We start from the raw sequence: 22439 nt of genomic DNA on the forward strand, positions 1-22439 counted from the left end.
GTGTAGGAGGTGTCTTAGTCCTAATAAACTATTGGGTTGGGAGGTGTCTTAGTCCAAATAAACTATTGGGTTAGCAGGTGTCTTAGTCTTTATAAACTATTGGGTTAGTGTAGGAGGTGTCTTAGTCCTAATAAACTATTGGGTTGGGAGGTGTCTTAGTCCTAATAAACTATTGGGTTAGTGTAGGAGGTGTCTTAGTCCTAATAAACTATTGGGTTAGTGTAGGAGGTGTCTTAGTCCTAATAAACTATTGGGTTGGGAGGTGTCTTAGTCCTTATAAACTATTGTGTTAGTGTAGGAGGTGTCTTAGTCCTAATATACTATTGGGTTAGTGTAGGAGGTGTCTTAGTCCTAATAAACTATTGGGTTAGTGTAGGAGGTGTCTTAGTCCTAATAAACTATTGGGTTAGTGTAGGAGGTGTCTTAGTCCTAATAAACTATTGGGTTAATGTAGGAGGTGTCTTAGTCCTAATAAGCTATTGGGTTGCGAGGTGTTTTAGTCCTAATAAACTATTGGGTTAGGAGGTGTCTTAGTCCTAATAAACTATTGGGTTAGGAGGTGTCTTAGTCCTAATTAACTATTGGGTTAGTGTAGGAGGTGTCTTAGTCCTAATAAACTATTGGGTTGGGAGGTGTCTTAGTCCTAATAAACTATTGGGTTGGGAGGTGTCTTAGTCCTAATAAACTATTGGGTTAGTGTAGGAGGTGTCTTAGTCCTAATAAACTATTGGGTTGGGGGGTGTCTTAGTCCTAATAAACTATTGGCTTGGGAGGTGTCTTAGTCCTAATAAACTATTGGGTTAGGAGGTGTCTTAGTCCTAATAAACTATTGGGTTATGAGGTGTCTTAGTCCTAATTAACTATTGGGTTAGGAGGTGTCTTAGTCCTAATAAACTATTGGGTTAGTGTAGGAGGTGTCTTAGTCCTAATAAACTATTGGGTTGGGAGGTGTCTTAGTCCTAATAAACTATTGGGTTAGGAGGTGTCTTAGTCCTAATAAACTATTGGGTTAGGAGGTGTCTTAGTCCTAATTAACTATTGGGTTAGGAGGTGTCTTAGTCCTAATAAACTATTGGGTTAGGAGGTGTCTTAGTCCTAATACACTATTGGGTTAGGAGGTGTCTTAGTCCTAATAAACTATTGGGTTAGGAGGTGTCTTAGTCCTAATAAACTATTGGGTTAGGAGGTGTCTTAGTACTAATAAACTATTGGGTTATTGTAGGAGGTGTCTTAGTCTTTATAAACTATTGGGTTAGTGTAGGAGGTGTCTTAGTCCTAATAAACTATTGGGTTAGGAGGTGTCTTAGTCCTAATAAACTATTGGGTTGGGAGGTGTCTTAGTCCTAATAAACTATTGGGTTAGTGTAGGAGGTGTCTTAGTCCTAATAAACTGTTGGGTTAGTGTAGGAGGTGTCTTAGTCCTAATAAACTATTGGATTGGGAGGTGTCTTAGTCCTAATAAACTATTGGGTTAGTGTAGGAGGTGTCTTAGTCCTAATAAACTATTGGGTTGGGAGGTGTCTTAGTCCTAATAAACTATTGGCTTGGGAGGTGTCTTAGTCCTAATAAACTATTGGGTTAGGAGGTGTCTTAGTCCTAATAAACTATTGGGTTATGAGGTGTCTTAGTCCTAATTAACTATTGGGTTAGGAGGTGTCTTAGTCCTAATTAACTATTGGGTTAGGAGGTGTCTTAGTCCTAATAAACTATTGGGTTGGGAGGTGTCTTAGTCCTAATAAACTATTGGGTTAGTGTAGGAGGTGTCTTAGTCCTAATAAACTATTGGGTTAGGGAGGTGTCTTAGTCCTAATAAACTATTGGCTTGGTAGGAGGTGTCTTAGTCCTAATAAACTATTGGGTTAGTGTAGGAGGTGTCTTAGTCCTAATAAACTATTGGGTTGTGAGGTGTCTTAGTCCTAATTAACTATTGGGTTAGTGTAGGAGGTGTCTTAGTCCTAATAAACTATTGGGTTGTGTAGGAGGTGTCTTAGTCCTAATAAACTATTGGCTTGGGAGGTGTCTTAGTCCTAATAAACTATTGGGTTAGGGAGGTGTCTTAGTCCTAATAAACTATTGGGTTATGAGGTGTCTTAGTCCTAATTAACTATTGGGTTAGGAGGTGTCTTAGTCCTAATTAACTATTGGGTTAGGAGGTGTCTTAGTCCTAATAAACTATTGGGTTAGTGTAGGAGGTGTCTTAGTCCTAATAAACTATTGGGTTAGGAGGTGTCTTAGTCCTAATAAACTATTGGGTTAGTGTAGGAGGTGTCTTAGTCCTAATAAACTATTGGGTTAGTGTAGGAGGTGTCTTAGTCCTAATAAACTATTGGGTTAGTGTAGGAGGTGTCTTAGTCCTAATAAACTATTGGGTTGGGAGGTGTCTTAGTCCTTATAAACTATTGGGTTAGTGTAGGAGGTGTCTTAGTCCTAATATACTATTGGGTTAGTGTAGGAGGTGTCTTAGTCCTAATAAACTATTGGGTTAGTGTAGGAGGTGTCTTAGTCCTAATAAACTGTTGGGTTAGTGTAGGAGGTGTCTTAGTCCTAATAAACTATTGGGTTAATGTTGGAGGTGTCTTAGTCCTAATAAGCTATTGTGTTGCGAGGTGTTTTAGTCCTAATAAACTATTGGGTTAGGAGGTGTCTTAGTCCTAATAAGCTATTGGGTTAGGAGGTGTCTTAGTCCTAATTAACTATTGGGTTAGTGTAGGAGGTGTCTTAGTCCTAATAAACTATTGGGTTAGTGTAGGAGGTGTCTTAGTCCTAATAAACTATTGGGTTGGGAGGTGTCTTAGTCCTAATAAACTATTAGGTTAGTGTAGGAGGTGTCTTAGTCCTAATAAACTATTGGGTTAGGAGGTGTCTTAGTCCTAATAAACTATTAGGTTGGGAGGTGTCTTAGTCCTAATAAACTATTGGGTTAGTGTAGGAGGTGTCTTAGTCCTAATAAACTATTGGGTTAGTGTAGGAGGTGTCTTAGTCCTAATAAACTATTGGGTTAGTGTAGGAGGTGTCTTAGTCATAATAAACTATTGGGTTATTCTAGGAGGCGTCTTAGTAATAAACTATTCCAAATCAACGTTTTTTTGTCACGTGCGCTGAATACAACAGATGGGCTGGTGTCTTTGACCTTACAGTGAAATGCTTACTTACAGGCTCTAACCAACAGCGCAATTTAAGTTGAAAAAAAAAAAGATATTAGGTGAACAATAGATAAGTAAAGAAATAAAAACAGTAAAAAATAACAGTAGTGAGGCTATATACAGTAGTGAGGCTATATACAGTAGTGAGGCTATATACAGTAGTGAGGCTATATACAGTAGTGAGGCTATATCAATAGCGAGGCTATATTCAGTAGTGAGGCTATAACAATAGCGAGGCTATATACAGTAGTGAGGCTATATACGTGCAACCGGTTAGTCGGGCTGATTGAGGTAGTATGTACATGTAGACATGGTAAAAATGACTATGCATATATGGTAAACAGAGAGTATCAGCAGTGTAAAAGAGGGGGTGGCGGGTGGCGGGACACAATGCAGATAGTCCAGGTAGCCAAAGTGCGGGGGCACCGGTTAGTCGGGCTAATTGAGGTAGTATGTACATGAATGTTTTGTTAGTGACTATGTATATATAATACACGGAGTAGCAGCAGCGTAAAAGAGGGGTTGGGTAGGCATTTGATTACCTGTTCAGGAGTCTTATGGCTTGGTAGTAAAAACTGTTGAGAATCCTTTTGGACCTAGACTTGGTGCTCTGGTACCGCTTGCCATGCGGTAGTAGAGAGAACAGTCTATAACTGGGGTGGCTGGGGTCTTTGACAATTTTTAGGGACTTCCTCTGACACTGCCTGGTGTAGAAGTCCTGGATGGCAGGCAGCTTAGCCCCAGTGTTGTACTGGGCCGTACGCACTACCCTCTGTAGTGCCTTGCAGTCGGAGGCCGAGCAGTTGCCATACTAGGCAGTGATGCAACCAGTCAGGATGCTCTCGATGTTGCAGCTGTAGAACCTTTTGAGGATCTGAGGACGCATGCCAAGTCTTTTTCATTTCCTGAGGGGGAATAGGCTTTGTCGTGCCCTCTTCATGACTGTCTTGGTGTGTTTGGACCATTCTAGTTTGTTGGTGATGTGGACACCAAGGAAGTTGAAGCTCTCAACCTGCTCCACTACAACCCCGGCGATGAGAATGGGGGCGTGCTCGGTCCTCTTTTTCCTGTAGTCCACAATCATCTCCTTTGTCTTGATCACGTTGAGGGAGAGGTCGTGGTCCTGGCACCACACTAGCCACGCGGGTGAACAGGGAGTACAGGAGGGGACTGAGAACGCACCCCTGAGGGGCTCCAGTGTTGAGGATCATCGTGGCAGATTTGTAGTTACCTACCCTTACCACCTGGGGGCGGCCCGTCAGGAAGTCCAGGATCCAGTTGCAGAGGGAGGTGTTTGGTCCCAGGATCCTTAGCTTAGTGATGTGCTTTGAGGGTACTATGGTGTTGAACGCTGAGCTGTAGTCAATAAAAAGCATTCTCATGTAAGTGTTCCTTTAGTCCAGGTGGTAAAGGGCAGTGTGGAGTGCAATAGAGATTGCATCATCTGCGGGTGGTATGCAAATTGGAGTGGGTCTAGGGTTTCTGGGATAATGGTGTTGATGTGAGCCATGACCAGCCTTTCAAAGCACTTCATGACTATGGAAGTGAGTGCTACAGGTCTGTAGTCATTTAGGCAGGTTACCTTCGTGTTCTTGGGCACAGGGACTATGGTGGTCTGCTTGAAGCATGTTGGTATTACAGACTCAATCAGGGACATGTTGAAAATGTCAGTGAAGACACCTGCCAGTTGGTCAGCACATGCCCGGAGCACACATCCTGGTAATCCGTCTGGCCCCGCAGACTTGTGAATGTTGACCTGTTAAAGGTCTTACTCACGTCGGCTACGGAGAGCGTGATCACACAGTCATCTGGAACAGCTGATGCTCTCATGCATGCCTTTGGGTGAGCGGTTTCCTGTTTCCTTATACAGCTGACTGAGTGCGGTCTTAGTGCCAGCATCCGTCTGTGGTGGTAAATAAAAAGCCACGAAAAGTATAGATGAAAACTCTCTTGGCAAATAGTGTGGTCTGCAGTTTATCATAAGATACTCTAGATTTTGCTCGCCTGAAGTAGAGACTTCCTTAGATTTCGTGCACCAGCTGTTGTTTACAAATATGCACAGATCGCCCCCCCTTGTCTTACCGGAGTGTGCTGTTCTATCTAGCTGGTGCAGCGTATATCCCGCAAGCTGAATATCCATGTCATAATTCAGCCACGATTCCGTGAAACATAAGAGGTTACAGTTGACGTCCCGTTGGTAGGATATTCGTAATTTATTGTCCAATGATTGCATGTTGGTGAGTAATGTTGATGGTAACGGCAACTTTCCCACTCGCCTTCTGCGGATCCTTACGAGGCACCCCGCTCTGTGTCCTCTGTTCCTGTGTCTCTTCCTCTTTCCAATAACTGGGATTTTGGCCTTGTCGGGTGTTTGGAGAATGTCCTGTGCATCCTGCTTGTTGAAGAAAAGATCTTTGTCTAATCCGAGGTGAGTGATCGCTGTCCTGATATCCAGAAGCTCTTTTTTTCTGTAAGATACGGTGACAGAAACATTATGTACAGTCGTGGTCAAAAGTTTTGAGAATGACATAAATATACATTTTCACAAAGTTTGCTGCTTCAGTGTCTTTAGATATTTTTGTCAGATGTTACTATGGAATACTGAAGTATAATTACAAGCATTTCATAAGAGTCAAAGGCTTTTATTGACAATTACATGAAGTTGATGCAAAGAGTCAATATTTGCAGTGTTGAGCCTTCTTTTTCAAGACCTCTGCAATCCGCCCTGGCATGCTGTCAATTAACTTCTGGGCCACATCCTGACTGATGGCAGCCCATTCTTGCATAATCAATGCTTGGAGTTTGTCAGAATTTGTGGGTTTTTGTTTGTCCACCCGCCTCTTGAGGATTGACCACAAGTTCTCAATGGGATTAAGGTCTGGGGAATATCCTGGCCCTGGATCCAAAATATTGATATTTTGTTCCCCGAGCCACTTAGTTATCACTTTTGCCTTATGGCAAGGTGCTCCATCATGCTGGAAAAGGCATTGTTCGTCACCAAACTGTTCCTGGATGGTTGGGAGAAGTTGCTCTCGGAGGATATGTTGGTACCATTCTTTATTCATGGCTGTGTTATTAGGCAAAATTGTGAGTGAGCCCACTCCCTTGGCTGAGAAGCAACCCCACACATGAATGGTCTCAGGATGCTTTACTGTTGGCATGACACAGGATTGATGGTAGCGCTCACCTTGTCTTCTCCGGACAAGCTTTTTTCTGGATGCCCCAAACAATCGGAAAGGGGATTCATCAGAGAAAATTACTTTACCCCAGTCCTCAGCAGTCCAATCCCTGTACCTTTTGCAGAATATCAGTCTGTCCCTGATGTTTTTCCTGGAGAGAAGTGGCTTCTTTGCTGCCCTTCTTGACACCAGGCCATCCTCCAAAGTCTTCTCCTCACTGTGCGTGCAGATGCACTCACACCTGCCTGCTGCCATTCCTGAGCAAGCTCTGTACTGGAGGTGCCCCGATCCCGCAGCTGAATCAACTTTAGGAGACGGTCCTGGCGCTTGCTGGACTTTCTTGGGCACCCTGAAGCCTTCTTCACAACAATTGAACCGCTCTCCTTGAAGTTCTTGATGATCCGATAAATGGTTGATTTAGGTGCAATCTTACTGGCAGCAATATCCTTGCCTGTGAAGCCCTTTTTGTGCAACACAATGATGACGGCTCGTATTTCCTTGCAGGTAACCATGGTTGACAGAGGAAGAACAATGATTCCAAGCACCACCCTCCTTTTGAAGCTTCCAGTCTGTTATTCGAACTCAATCAGCATGACAGAGTGATCACCAGCCTTGTCCTTGTCAACACTCACACCTGTGTTAACGAGAGAATCACTGACATGTCAGCTGGTCCTTTTGTGGCAGGGCTGAAATGCAGTGGAAATGTTTTGGGGGGATTCAGTTAATTTGCATGGCAAAGAGGGACTTTCCAATTAATTGCAATTCATCTGATCACTCGTCATAACATTCTGGAGTTATGCAAATTACCATCATACAAACTGAGGCAGCAGACTTTGTGAAAATAAATATTTGGGTCATTCTCAAAACTTTTGGCCACGACTGTACAAAATAAGTTACAAATAACGCAAAAAACTCCCACAATAGCACAATTGGCTGGGCGCCAGTAAAACTGCTGCCATTTCTTCCTCCGCCATTTTAGATGTTAGGTTAGGGTATGATGTACCTATTGGCTTAGGGTAGGTGTTGTGTGTTGTCTTAGGGTAGAAGTTTTCTTAGTACTAATACACTATTGGCTGGGGTAGGAGGTGTCTTAGTACTAATATAGTGTCTCATGTCTAGGGCCCTAACCCTTGGTAGACACTTCATTTGTAGGACCTAACCCTGTTCCTGTACAAATATTTTACGTCCAGGGTATCAAAGCCAGCAACAGCAGCCTCGTCCACCACAGAAGACTCCAGCTGCAAACTGAAGGAGGCCGTCCACAGCAGAGTGAGCGTCTGCACCTTCACCAGCCCTGAATACCTTCCCTGGAGGATTGGACACAGGACAGGTGGGTTAGGGTTAAAGGGGGTACTATCCTCTCATTCTCACCATGTAATACTGTCCTCCTCTAACCCTACTCATCCTCACCATGTAATACTGTCCTCCTCTACCACTACTCATCCTCACCATGTAATACTGTCCTCCTCTAACCCTACTCATCCTCACCATGTAATACTGTCCTCCTCTACCACTACTCATCCTCACCATGTAATACTGTCCTCCTCTAACCCTACTCATCCTCACCATGTAATACTGTCCTCCTTTAACCCTACTCATCCTCACCATGTAATACTGTCCTCCTCTAACCCTACTCATCCTCACCATGTAATACTGTCCTCCTCTAACCCTACTCATCCTCACCATGTAATACTGTCCTCCTCTAACCCTACTCATCCTCACCATGTAATACTGTCCTCCTCTAACCCTACTCATCCTCACCATGTAATACTGTCCTCCTCTAACCCTACTCATCCTCACCATGTAATACTGTCCTCCTCTAACCCTACTCATCCTCACCATGTAATACTGTCCTCCTCTAACCCTACTCATCCTCACCATGTAATACTGTCCTCCTTTAACCCTACTCATCCTCACCATGTAATACTGTCCTCCTCTAACCCTACTCATCCTCACCATGTAATACTGTCCTCCTCTAACCCTACTCATCCTCACCATGTAATACTGTCCTCCTCTAACCCTACTCATCCTCACCATGTAATACTGTCCTCCTCTAACCCTACTCATCCTCACCATGTAATACTGTCCTCCTCTAACCCTACTCATCCTCACCATGTAATACTGTCCTCCTCTAACCCTACTCATCCTCACCATGTAATACTGTCCTCCCTCTAACCCTACTCATCCTCACCATGTAATACTGTCCTCCTCTAACCCTACTCATCCTCACCATGTAATACTGTCTTCTACCTCTAACCCTACTCATCCTCACCATGTAATACTGTCCTCTCCTCTAACCCTACTCATCCTCACCATGTAATACTGTCCTCTACCTCTAACCCTACTCATCCTCACCATGTAATACTGTCCTCCTCTAACCCTACTCATCCTCACCATGTAATACTGTCCTCTACCTCTAACCCTACTCATCCTCACCATGTAATACTGTCCTCTACCTCTAACCCTACTCATCCTCACCATGTAATACTGTCCTCTACCTCTAACCCTACTCATCCTCACCATGTAATACTGTCCTCCCTCTAACCCTACTCATCCTCACCATGTAATACTGTCCTCCCTCTAACCCTACTCATCCTCACCATGTAATACTGTCCTCTACCTCTAACCCTACTCATCCTCACCATGTAATACTGTCCTCTACCTCTAACCCTACTCATCCTCACCATGTAATACTGTCCTCCTCTAACCCTACTCATCCTCACCATGTAATACTGTCCTCTACCTCTAACCCTACTCATCCTCACCATGTAATACTGTCCTCTACCTCTAACCCTACTCATCCTCACCATGTAATACTGTCCTCTACCTCTAACCCTACTCATCCTCACCATGTAATACTGTCCTCTACCTCTAACCCTACTCATCCTCACCATGTAATACTGTCCTCACCTCTAACCCTACTCATCCTCACCATGTAATACTGTCCTCTACCTCTAACCCTACTCATCCTCACCATGTAATACTGTCCTCTACCTCTAACCCTACTCATCCTCACCATGTAATACTGTCCTCCTCTAACCCTACTCATCCTCACCATGTAATACTGTCCTCCTCTAACCCTACTCATCCTCACCATGTAATACTGTCCTCCCTCTAACCCTACTCATCCTCACCATGTAATACTGTCCTCACCTCTAACCCTACTCATCCTCACCATGTAATACTGTCCTCTCTCTAACCCTACTCATCCTCACCATGTAATACTGTCCTCTACCTCTAACCCTACTCATCCTCACCATGTAATACTGTCCTCTCTCTAACCCTACTCATCCTCACCATGTAATACTGTCCTCTACCTCTAACCCTACTCATCCTCACCATGTAATACTGTCCTCCTCTAACCCTACTCATCCTCACCATGTAATACTGTCCTCTACCTCTAACCCTACTCATCCTCACCATGTAATACTGTCCTCTCCTCTAACCCTACTCATCCTCACCATGTAATACTGTCCTCTACCTCTAACCCTACTCATCCTCACCATGTAATACTGTCCTCTACCTCTAACCCTACTCATCCTCACCATGTAATACTGTCCTCTCCTCTAACCCTACTCATCCTCACCATGTAATACTGTCCTCTACCTCTAACCCTACTCATCCTCACCATGTAATACTGTCCTCCTCTAACCCTACTCATCCTCACCATGTAATACTGTCCTCTACCTCTAACCCTACTCATCCTCACCATGTAATACTGTCCTCCTCTAACCCTACTCATCCTCACCATGTAATACTGTCCTCTACCTCTAACCCTACTCATCCTCACCATGTAATACTGTCCTCCTCTAACCCTACTCATCCTCACCATGTAATACTGTCCTCTACCTCTAACCCTACTCATCCTCACCATGTAATACTGTCCTCCTCTAACCCTACTCATCCTCACCATGTAATACTGTCCTCTCCTCTAACCCTACTCATCCTCACCATGTAATACTGTCCTCTCCTCTAACCCTACTCATCCTCACCATGTAATACTGTCCTCTACCTCTAACCCTACTCATCCTCACCATGTAATACTGTCCTCCTCTAACCCTACTCATCCTCACCATGTAATACTGTCCTCCTCTAACCCTACTCATCCTCACCATGTAATACTGTCCTCTACCTCTAACCCTACTCATCCTCACCATGTAATACTGTCCTCTACCTCTAACCCTACTCATCCTCACCATGTAATACTGTCCTCTACCTCTAACCCTACTCATCCTCACCATGTAATACTGTCCTCCTCTAACCCTACTCATCCTCACCATGTAATACTGTCCTCTACCTCTAACCCTACTCATCCTCACCATGTAATACTGTCCTCCTCTAACCCTACTCATCCTCACCATGTAATACTGTCCTCCTCTAACCCTACTCATCCTCACCATGTAATACTGTCCTCCTCTAACCCTACTCATCCTCACCATGTAATACTGTCCTCTACCTCTAACCCTACTCATCCTCACCATGTAATACTGTCCTCCTCTAACCCTACTCATCCTCACCATGTAATACTGTCCTCTACCTCTAACCCTACTCATCCTCACCATGTAATACTGTCCTCCTCTAACCCTACTCATCCTCACCATGTAATACTGTCCTCTACCTCTAACCCTACTCATCCTCACCATGTAATACTGTCCTCCTCTAACCCTACTCATCCTCACCATGTAATACTGTCCTCTACCTCTAACCCTACTCATCCTCACCATGTAATACTGTCCTCCTCTAACCCTACTCATCCTCACCATGTAATACTGTCCTCCCTCTAACCCTACTCATCCTCACCATGTAATACTGTCCTCCTCTAACCCTACTCATCCTCACCATGTAATACTGTCCTCTACCTCTAACCCTACTCATCCTCACCATGTAATACTGTCCTCCTCTAACCCTACTCATCCTCACCATGTAATACTGTCCTCCTCTAACCCTACTCATCCTCACCATGTAATACTGTCCTCTCCTCTAACCCTACTCATCCTCACCATGTAATACTGTCCTCACCTCTAACCCTACTCATCCTCACCATGTAATACTGTCCTCTCTCTAACCCTACTCATCCTCACCATGTAATACTGTCCTCTACCTCTAACCCTACTCATCCTCACCATGTAATACTGTCCTCCCTCTAACCCTACTCATCCTCACCATGTAATACTGTCCTCTACCTCTAACCCTACTCATCCTCACCATGTAATACTGTCCTCCTCTAACCCTACTCATCCTCACCATGTAATACTGTCCTCCCTCTAACCCTACTCATCCTCACCATGTAATACTGTCCTCCTCTAACCCTACTCATCCTCACCATGTAATACTGTCCTCTCCTCTAACCCTACTCATCCTCACCATGTAATACTGTCCTCCTCTAACCCTACTCATCCTCACCATGTAATACTGTCCTCTACCTCTAACCCTACTCATCCTCACCATGTAATACTGTCCTCCTCTAACCCTACTCATCCTCACCATGTAATACTGTCCTCTACCTCTAACCCTACTCATCCTCACCATGTAATACTGTCCTCCTCTAACCCTACTCATCCTCACCATGTAATACTGTCCTCCTCTAACCCTACTCATCCTCACCATGTAATACTGTCCTCTACCTCTAACCCTACTCATCCTCACCATGTAATACTGTCCTCTACCTCTAACCCTACTCATCCTCACCATGTAATACTGTCCTCCTCTAACCCTACTCATCCTCACCATGTAATACTGTCCTCTACCTCTAACCCTACTCATCCTCACCATGTAATACTGTCCTCACCTCTAACCCTACTCATCCTCACCATGTAATACTGTCCTCCTCTAACCCTACTCATCCTCACCATGTAATACTGTCCTCTACCTCTAACCCTACTCATCCTCACCATGTAATACTGTCCTCCTCTAACCCTACTCATCCTCACCATGTAATACTGTCCTCTCTCTAACCCTACTCATCCTCACCATGTAATACTGTCCTCCTCTAACCCTACTCATCCTCACCATGTAATACTGTCCTCTACCTCTAACCCTACTCATCCTCACCATGTAATACTGTCCTCCTCTAACCCTACTCATCCTCACCATGTAATACTGTCCTCTACCTCTAACCCTACTCATCCTCACCATGTAATACTGTCCTCCTCTAACCCTACTCATCCTCACCATGTAATACTGTCCTCTCTCTAACCCTACTCATCCTCACCATGTAATACTGTCCTCCTCTAACCCTACTCATCCTCACCATGTAATACTGTCCTCTACCTCTAACCCTACTCATCCTCACCATGTAATACTGTCCTCCTCTAACCCTACTCATCCTCACCATGTAATACTGTCCTCTACCTCTAACCCTACTCATCCTCACCATGTAATACTGTCCTCCTCTAACCCTACTCATCCTCACCATGTAATACTGTCCTCACCTCTAACCCTACTCATCCTCACCATGTAATACTGTCCTCCTCTAACCCTACTCATCCTCACCATGTAATACTGTCCTCTACTCTAACCCTACTCATCCTCACCATGTAATACTGTCCTCCTCTAACCCTACTCATCCTCACCATGTAATACTGTCCTCTCCTCTAACCCTACTCATCCTCACCATGTAATACTGTCCTCCTCTAACCCTACTCATCCTCACCATGTAATACTGTCCTCTACCTCTAACCCTACTCATCCTCACCATGTAATACTGTCCTCCTCTAACCCTACTCATCCTCACCATGTAATACTGTCCTCCCTCTAACCCTACTCATCCTCACCATGTAATACTGTCCTCCTCTAACCCTACTCATCCTCACCATGTAATACTGTCCTCCCTCTAACCCTACTCATCCTCACCATGTAATACTGTCCTCCTCTAACCCTACTCATCCTCACCATGTAATACTGTCCTCTACCTCTAACCCTACTCATCCTCACCATGTAATACTGTCCTCCTCTAACCCTACTCATCCTCACCATGTAATACTGTCCTCCTCTAACCCTACTCATCCTCACCATGTAATACTGTCCTCCTCTAACCCTACTCATCCTCACCATGTAATACTGTCCTCACCTCTAACCCTACTCATCCTCACCATGTAATACTGTCCTCCTCTAACCCTACTCATCCTCACCATGTAATACTGTCCTCCTCTAACCCTACTCATCCTCACCATGTAATACTGTCCTCCTCTAACCCTACTCATCCTCACCATGTAATACTGTCCTCTACCTCTAACCCTACTCATCCTCACCATGTAATACTGTCCTCCTCTAACCCTACTCATCCTCACCATGTAATACTGTCCTCTACCTCTAACCCTACTCATCCTCACCATGTAATACTGTCCTCCTCTAACCCTACTCATCCTCACCATGTAATACTGTCCTCTACCTCTAACCCTACTCATCCTCACCATGTAATACTGTCCTCCTCTAACCCTACTCATCCTCACCATGTAATACTGTCCTCTACCTCTAACCCTACTCATCCTCACCATGTAATACTGTCCTCCTCTAACCCTACTCATCCTCACCATGTAATACTGTCCTCTACCTCTAACCCTACTCATCCTCACCATGTAATACTGTCCTCCTCTAACCCTACTCATCCTCACCATGTAATACTGTCCTCCTCTAACCCTACTCATCCTCACCATGTAATACTGTCCTCCTCTAACCCTACTCATCCTCACCATGTAATACTGTCCTCCCTCTAACCCTACTCATCCTCACCATGTAATACTGTCCTCCTCTAACCCTACTCATCCTCACCATGTAATACTGTCCTCCTTTAACCCTACTCATCCTCACCATGTAATACTGTCCTCCTCTAACCCTACTCATCCTCACCATGTAATACTGTCCTCCTCTAACCCTACTCATCCTCACCATGTAATACTGTCCTCCTCTAACCCTACTCATCCTCACCATGTAATACTGTCCTCCTCTAACCCTACTCATCCTCACCATGTAATACTGTCCTCCTCTAACCCTACTCATCCTCACCATGTAATACTGTCCTCCTCTAACCCTACTCATCCTCACCATGTAATACTGTCCTCCTCTAACCCTACTCATCCTCACCATGTAATACTGTCCTCTACCTCTAACCCTACTCATCCTCACCATGTAATACTGTCCTCCTCTAACCCTACTCATCCTCACCATGTAATACTGTCCTCTCTCTAACCCTACTCATCCTCACCATGTAATACTGTCCTCCTCTAACCCTACTCATCCTCACCATGTAATACTGTCCTCTACCTCTAACCCTACTCATCCTCACCATGTAATACTGTCCTCCTCTAACCCTACTCATCCTCACCATGTAATACTGTCCTCTACCTCTAACCCTACTCATCCTCACCATGTAATACTGTCCTCCTCTAACCCTACTCATCCTCACCATGTAATACTGTCCTCCTCTAACCCTACTCATCCTCACCATGTAATACTGTCCTCCTCTAACCCTACTCATCCTCACCATGTAATACTGTCCTCCTCTAACCCTACTCATCCTCACCATGTAATACTGTCCTCCTCTAACCCTACTCATCCTCACCATGTAATACTGTCCTCCTCTAACCCTACTCATCCTCACCATGTAATACTGTCCTCCTCTAACCCTACTCATCCTCACCATGTAATACTGTCCTCCTCTAACCCTACTCATCCTCACCATGTAATACTGTCCTCCTCTAACCCTACTCATCCTCACCATGTAATACTGTCCTCACTCTAACCCTACTCATCCTCACCATGTAATACTGTCCTCCCTCTAACCCTACTCATCCTCACCATGTAATACTGTCCTCCTCTAACCCTACTCATCCTCACCATGTAATACTGTCCTCTCTCTAACCCTACTCATCCTCACCATGTAATACTGTCCTCCTCTAACCCTACTCATCCTCACCATGTAATACTGTCCTCCTCTAACCCTACTCATCCTCACCATGTAATACTGTCCTCCTCTAACCCTACTCATCCTCACCATGTAATACTGTCCTCCTCTAACCCTACTCATCCTCACCATGTAATACTGTCCTCCTCTAACCCTACTCATCCTCACCATGTAATACTGTCCTCCTCTAACCCTACTCATCCTCACCATGTAATACTGTCCTCCTCTAACCCTACTCATCCTCACCATGTAATACTGTCCTCCTCTAACCCTACTCATCCTCACCATGTAATACTGTCCTCCTCTAACCCTACTCATCCTCACCATGTAATACTGTCCTCCTCTAACCCTACTCATCCTCACCATGTAATACTGTCCTCCTCTAACCCTACTCATCCTCACCATGTAATACTGTCCTCCTCTAACCCTACTCATCCTCACCATGTAATACTGTCCTCCTCTAACCCTACTCTAACCCTAACTGCCCCAAGGCCAACACCATCTATAGTATCCATCTACCCCTCTACTACAGTAACTTCCCCAAGGCCAACACCATCTATAGTATCCATCTACCCCTCCACTACAGTAACTGCCCCAAGGCCAACACCATCTATAGTATCCATCTACCCCTCCACTACAGTAACTGCACCAAGGTCAACAACCTCTACCCTTCTGCTACAGTAACTGCCCCAAGGCCAACATCTACCCCTCTGCTACAGTAACTGCCCCAAGGCCAACACCATCTATAGTATCCATCTACCCCTCTACTACAGTAACTGCCCCAATGCCAACATCTACCCCTCTGCTACAGTAACTGCCCCAAGGCCAACATCTACCCCTCTGCTACAGTAACTGCCCCAAGGCCAACAACCTCTATCACTCTGCTACAGTAACTGCCCCAATGCCAATACCCCTCTGCTACAGTAACTGCCCCAATGCCAACATCTACCCCTCTGCTACAGTAACTGCCCCAAGGCCAACACCATCTATAGTATCCATCTACCACTCTGCTACAGTAACTGCCCCAAGGCCAACATCTACCCCTCTGCTACAGTAACTGCCCCAAGGCCAACACCATCTATAGTATCCATCTACCCCTCTACTACAGTAACTGCCCCAAGGCCAACATCTATTGTATACATCTACCCCTCCACTACAGTAACTGCCCCAAGGCCAACATCTACCCCTCTGCTACAATAATTGCTCCAAGGCCAACATCTACCCCTCCACTACAGTAACTGCCCCAAGGCCAAGATCTTTAGTATCCATCTACCCCTCCACTACAATAACTGCTCCAAGGCCAACATCTACCCCTCCACTATAGTAACTGCCCCAAGGCCAACATCTACCCCTCTACTACAGTAACTGCCCCAAGGCCAACACCATCTAGAGTATCCATCTACCCCTCTGCTACACTAACTGCCCCAAGGCCAACAACCTCTATCACTCTACTACAGTAACTGCCCCAAGGCCAACACCATCTATTGTATCCATCTACCCCTCTGCTACAGTAACTGCCCCAAGGCCAACATCTACCCCTCTGCTACAGTAACTGCCCAAAGGCCAACACCATCTATTGTATCCATCTACCCCTCTGCTACAGTAACTGCCCCAAGGCCAACATCTACCCCTCTGCTACAGTAACTGCCCCAAGGCCAACATCTACCCCTCTGCTACAGTAACTGCCCCAAGGCCAACATCTACCCCTCTGCTACAGTAACTGCCCCAAGGCCAACACCATCTATTGTATCCATCTACCCCTCTGCTACAGTAACTACCCCAAGGCCAACATCTACCCCTCTGCTACAGTAACTGCCCCAAGGCCAACACCATCTATTGTATCCATCTACCCCTCTGCTACAGTAACTACCCCAAGGCCAACATCTACCCCTCTGCTACAGTAACTGCCCCAAGGCCAACACCATCTATTGTATCCATCTACCCCTCTGCTACAGTAACTACCCCAAGGCCAACATCTACCCCTCTGCTACAGTAACTGCCCAAAGGCCAACACCATCTATTGTATCCATCTACCCCTCTGCTACAGTAACTACCCCAAGGCCAACAACCTCTACCCCTCTACTACAGTAACTGCCCCAAGGCCAACAACTACCCCTCTGCTACAGTAACTGCCCCAAGGCCAACATCTACCCCTCTGCTACAGTAACTGCCCCAAGGCCAACATCTACCCCTCTGCTACAGTAACTGCCCCAAGGCCAACATCTATTGTATACATCTACCCCTTTACTACAGTAACTGTGTGTGTGTGTGTGTGTGTGTGTGTGTGTGTGTGTGTGTGTGTGTGTGTGTGTGTGTGTGTGTGTGTGCGTGCGCGCGCTCTGGGCTACACTGACACTTCTCATTGGTGCAGCAACCCTTCTAACCCCTCCCCCCTCTGGCAGACACCCAGCCCTTAGTACTTTCACAGGTAACATTTGTAATACTTCATTTAGGTTACAGTTTAGAGGTCAGCTTTGGTTGGGGTTTAAAGATCAGCTTTGGTTGGGGTTTAGAGGTCAGCTTTGGTTGGGGTTTAGAGGTCAGCTTTGGTTGGGGTTTAAAGGTCAGCTTTGGTTGGGGTTTAAAGGTCAGCTTTGGTTGGGGTTTAAAGGTCAGCTTTGGTTGGGGTTTAGAAGTCAGCTTTGGTTGGGGTTTAAAGGTCAGCTTTGGTTGGGGTTTAAAGGTCAGTTTTGGTTGGGGTTTAGAAGTCAGCTTTGGTTGGGGTTTAAAGGTCAGCTTTGGTTGGGGTTTAAAGGTCAGCTTTGGTTGGGGTTTAAAGGTCAGCTTTGGTTGGGGTTTAGAGGTCAGCTTTGGTTGGGGTTTAGAGGTCAGCTTTGGTTGGGGTTTAAAGGTCAGCTTTGGTTGGGGTTTAAAGGTAACTCAATCTCTTCGTTCAAAGACTCAATCATGGACACTTACTGACAGTTGTGGCTGCTTCGCGTGATGTATTGTTGTCTCTACCTTCTTGCCCTTTGTGCTGTTGTCTGTGCCCAATAATGTTTGTACCATGTTTTGTGCTGCTACAATGTTGTTGTTATGTTGCTACCATGTTGTTGTTATGTTGTGTTGCTGCCTTGCTATGTTGTCGTCTTAGGTCTCTCTTTATGTAGTGTCGTGGTGACTCTCTTGTCGTGATGTTTGTTTTGTCCTATATATATATTTTTTTAATTCCAGCCCCCGTTCTCGCAGGAGGCCTTTTGGTAGGCCGTCATTGTAAATAAGAATTTGTTTTTATTAACTGACTTCCTTATTTAAATAAAGGTAAAATAAAATACAAAATAGTGCTGTGTCTGTGTTTCTGGCCAGGAGAAAGCAGAGGAGGAGGACGGTTGAAAAGGAAGAGTGTGAGGGACGGGCAGCGGCATTCTCCAGTGAGTGACAGCCAGAGAGAGGAAGTGTCTCCTGTAAGTGATGATGTCACAGCAGACTGTGTTCCTCTCAGCCTATCAGAGGAGCTGAAGAGAGAGAATGTGAGAGTCCTGACCCCTCGACCCCCTTCAGTTTACCTCCCTCTGCCGGTAAGTTGCCTAACCTCTGACCCCGAACCCTCAGAGGAAACTATTTTACATTCTGTTCCTCAAAAGCCCTTATGGTTGCCAATTATATAAGGCCTTAGTGGCGTTGGCAGAAGTTCCCTGACATATTTAAGGGAAGATTTGTGCAATCACATTGCATCCTTTATCACGAGGCAGGATAAATGTGACCAAGAAACACCACAGATTTCCCTTTGCAAACATGCCTGTTATTATTGCTAATTATGCAGCGCAACTACACAACCGCTTACAACCGCACAGCTGACAAAACAGGCCGACTGTCCCGAGTCCTACAGCAAACATAATGTAATACACAACATAGGCTATCACCTACATATTCAGAGAGAGATTCTACAGCAGAGAAGTGCAGTGATAAAAGGGGATATTATACTGTCACAAAATATGGAGAATGGATGAAGTGTTCAGTCCATCTGACCGTAATTAAACATCATGAAATAATCAACATATTGTCAGATCAGAACGACCACTCAAAGATCTACAGTAGGTCTACAGGCAAGAGAGTGAATTCAGGGCCGTGGTCAGGCATCGACCAGTTCTGCTCCGTGGTTCTGCTCCGTGGTTCTGCTCCGCGGTTCTGCTCTGCGGTTCTGCTCTGCGGTTCTGCTCTGCGGTACTGCTCTGTGGTTCTGCTCCGTGGTTCTGCTCTGCGGTTCTGTTCCGCGGTTCTGCTCTGCGGTTCTGCTCCGTGGTTCTGCTCTGCGGTTCTGCTCCGCGGTTCTGCACGGTGGTTCTGCACGGTGGTTCTGCTCTGCGGTTCTGTTGCGCGGTTCTGCTCTGCGGTTCTGCTCCGCGGTTCTGCACGTTGGTTCTGCACGGTGGTTCTGCTCCGTGGTTCTGCTCCAGACTATATATCGCATAGAAATAGAAAGCCCTGCATGTGTTTTCATTGAACCCACTTTGAAGTGAATAGCTCACTTTGAATGAACAAACACTACTGTATAGGCAGGCATGAAAATATCATGCATAATATCACGGTGGGTATGAAGACAGCAGCCTAGCTCACTTTGAATCAAACACATAGGCCTGGCCAACCATGGCAGGCATGGAAATATTTGGCTAAATCATAAAACAGTATTCAGGCTTCCCTTTTCTTGTGTTTGGCGTTCTACAGCACTAGGCTTGATGTTGCAGATGGTGATTATTTCATCATAGTCCAAAGAGGGACTGACTTCCCTTTCAAAGGACAACAGGACTGGATTGTTGAGATTTAGCCTCTCAACACAACAGTCAGCATGCAAGATTGGATGGGTGTTTTGATCCGGCCTGTAGTGGAGAAGAGCCTTTCAGCAGTACATGTGGTGGAGAAGAGCCTCTCAGCAGTACATGTAGTGGAGAAGAGCCTTTCAGCAGTACATGTGGTGGAGAAGAGCCTTTCAGCAGTACATGTAGTGGAGAAGAGCCTTTCAGCAGTACATGTGGTGGAGAAGAGCCTTTCAGCAGTACATGTAGTGGAGAAGAGCCTTTCAGCAGTACATGTGGTGGAGAAGAGCCTCTCAACAGTACATGTGGTGGAGAAGAGCCTCTCAACAGTACATGTGGTGGAGAAGAGCCTCTCAACAGTACATGTGGTGGAGAAGAGCCTCTCAACAGTACATGTGGTAGAGAAGAGCCTCTCAGCAGTACATATGGTGGAGAAGAGCCTCTCAACAGTACATGTGGTGGAGAAGAGCCTCTCAGCAGTACATGTGGTGGAGAAGAGCCTCTCAGCAGTACATGTGGTGGAGAAGAGCCTCTCAGCAGTACATGTGGTGGAGAAGAGTAGTCCCACCCCAAGAAGAAAAATTAAAATAAAATTAATTCCATTCCCCACCCCCAAGAACCCCCCAATGCACCAACAACCAAGAGAATAAAGAAAAAGACAGAAGAAAATAGCACACAACAATGCAAAAAACAACAACATTTTAATGAATTTAAAACAAAGGACATCAAGGACAACTAAAATCATAACAGCAATGCCAACTGTATATGTTTGTGTGCATGTCTGGCACTATTACATGTATGTGTGTGTTCTTGTATGTGTTTATTTGAATGAGAGTGTGTGTATATGCATGTGTACAAACACCTGCACTGCATCAGCCTCAGGCAAACCGGCATTAGTTGTAAAAACACTGCCACTCAGTGTCATTCAAACTTACTTTTTATTATGTTTTATTTTGACTTTTATTTACATTTACATTTAAGTCATTTAGCAGACGCTCTTATCCAGAGCGACTTACAAATTGGTGCATTCACCTTATGATATCCAGTGGAACAACCACTTTACAATAGTGCATCTAAATCTTTTAAGGGGAGGGGGGGGGTTAGAAGGATTACTTTATCCTATCCTAGGTATTCATTAAAGAGGTGGGGTTTCAGGTGTCTCCGGAAGGTGGTGATTGACTCCGCTGTCCTGGCGTCATGAGGGAGCTTGTTCCACCATTGGGGTGCCAGAGCAGCGAACAGTTTTGACTGGGCTGAGCGGGAACTGTGCTTCCTCAGAGGTAGGGGGGCCAGCAGGCCAGAGGTGGATGAACGCAGTGCCCTTGTTTGGGTGTAGGGCCTGATCAGAGCCTGAAGGTATGGAGGTGCCGTTCCCTTCACAGCTCCGTAGGCAATCACCATGGTCTTGTAGCGGATGCGAGCTTCAACTGGAAGCCAGTGGAGAGAGCGGAGGAGCGGGGTGACGTGAGAGAACTTGGGAAGGTTGAACACCAGACGGGCTGCGGCGTTCTGGATGAGTTATAGGGGTTTAATGGCACAGGCAGGGAGCCCAGCCAACAGCGAGTTGCAGTAATCTAGACGGGAGATGACAAGTGCCTGGATTAGGACCTGCGCCGCTTCCTGTGTGAGGCAGGGTCGTACTCTGCGAATGTTGTAGAGCATGAACCTACAGGATTGGGTCACCGCCTTGATGTTAGTGGAGAACGACAGGGTGTTGTCCAGGATCACGCCAAGGTTCTTAGCACTCTGGGAGGAGGACACAAGGGAGTTGTCAACCGTGATGGCGAGATCATGGAACGGGCAGTCCTTCCCCGGGAGGAAGAGCAGCTCCGTCTTGCCGAGGTTCAGCTTGAGGTGGTGATCCGTCATCCACACTGATATGTCTGACAGACATGCAGAGATGCGATTCGCCGCCTGGTTATCAGAAGGGGGAAAGGAGAAGATTAATTGTGTGTCATCTGCATAGCAATGATAGGAGAGACCATGTGAGGATATGACAGAGCCAAGTGACTTGGTGTATAGCGAGAATAGGAGAGGGCCTAGAACAGAGCCCTGGGGGACACCAGTGGTGAGAGCGCATGGTGCGGAGACAGATTCTCGCCACGCCACCTGGTAGGAGCGACCTGTCAGGTAGGACGCAATCCAAGCGTGGGCCGTGCCGGAGATGCCCAACTCGTAGAGGGTGGAGAGGAGGATCTGATGGTTCACAGTATCAAAGGCAGCAGATAGGTCTAGAAGGATGAGAGCAGAGGAGAGAGAGAGTTAGCTTTAGCAGTGCGGAGAGCCTCCGTGACACAGAGAAGAGCAGTCTCAGTTGAATGCCCAGTCTTGAAACCTGACTGATTAGGATCAAGAAGGTCATTCTGAGAGAGAATACACTTTGTATCTCAAAATAATTGTCATGTGGTTTTAAATTCTATCTAAAACTAAATGAAAATGATACAATTCTAAAAGTAACTTC

The 22439-nt window shown here is 45.7% G+C and overlaps 1 protein-coding gene across 3 annotated transcripts in view; it reads left to right on the plus strand.

Annotated features, from left to right (window-relative positions):
• The window catches only part of LOC106613426 (nuclear receptor corepressor 1), a 77025-nt gene that overhangs the window by 49291 nt on the left and 5295 nt on the right, over positions 1 to 22439 (plus strand). For all 3 annotated transcript variants that reach the window (XM_045687248.1, XM_045687249.1, XM_045687250.1), the window contains exons 4-5: positions 7513 to 7652; positions 18531 to 18742. In XM_045687248.1, the coding sequence (XP_045543204.1) occupies positions 7513 to 7652; positions 18531 to 18742 (352 nt within the window). The remainder of the gene's footprint in view (positions 1 to 7512; positions 7653 to 18530; positions 18743 to 22439) is intronic.

This window comes from Salmo salar, chromosome ssa10 (genome assembly GCF_905237065.1).
Source record: "Salmo salar chromosome ssa10, Ssal_v3.1, whole genome shotgun sequence".
NCBI classification, from domain to species: Eukaryota; Metazoa; Chordata; class Actinopteri; order Salmoniformes; family Salmonidae; genus Salmo; species Salmo salar.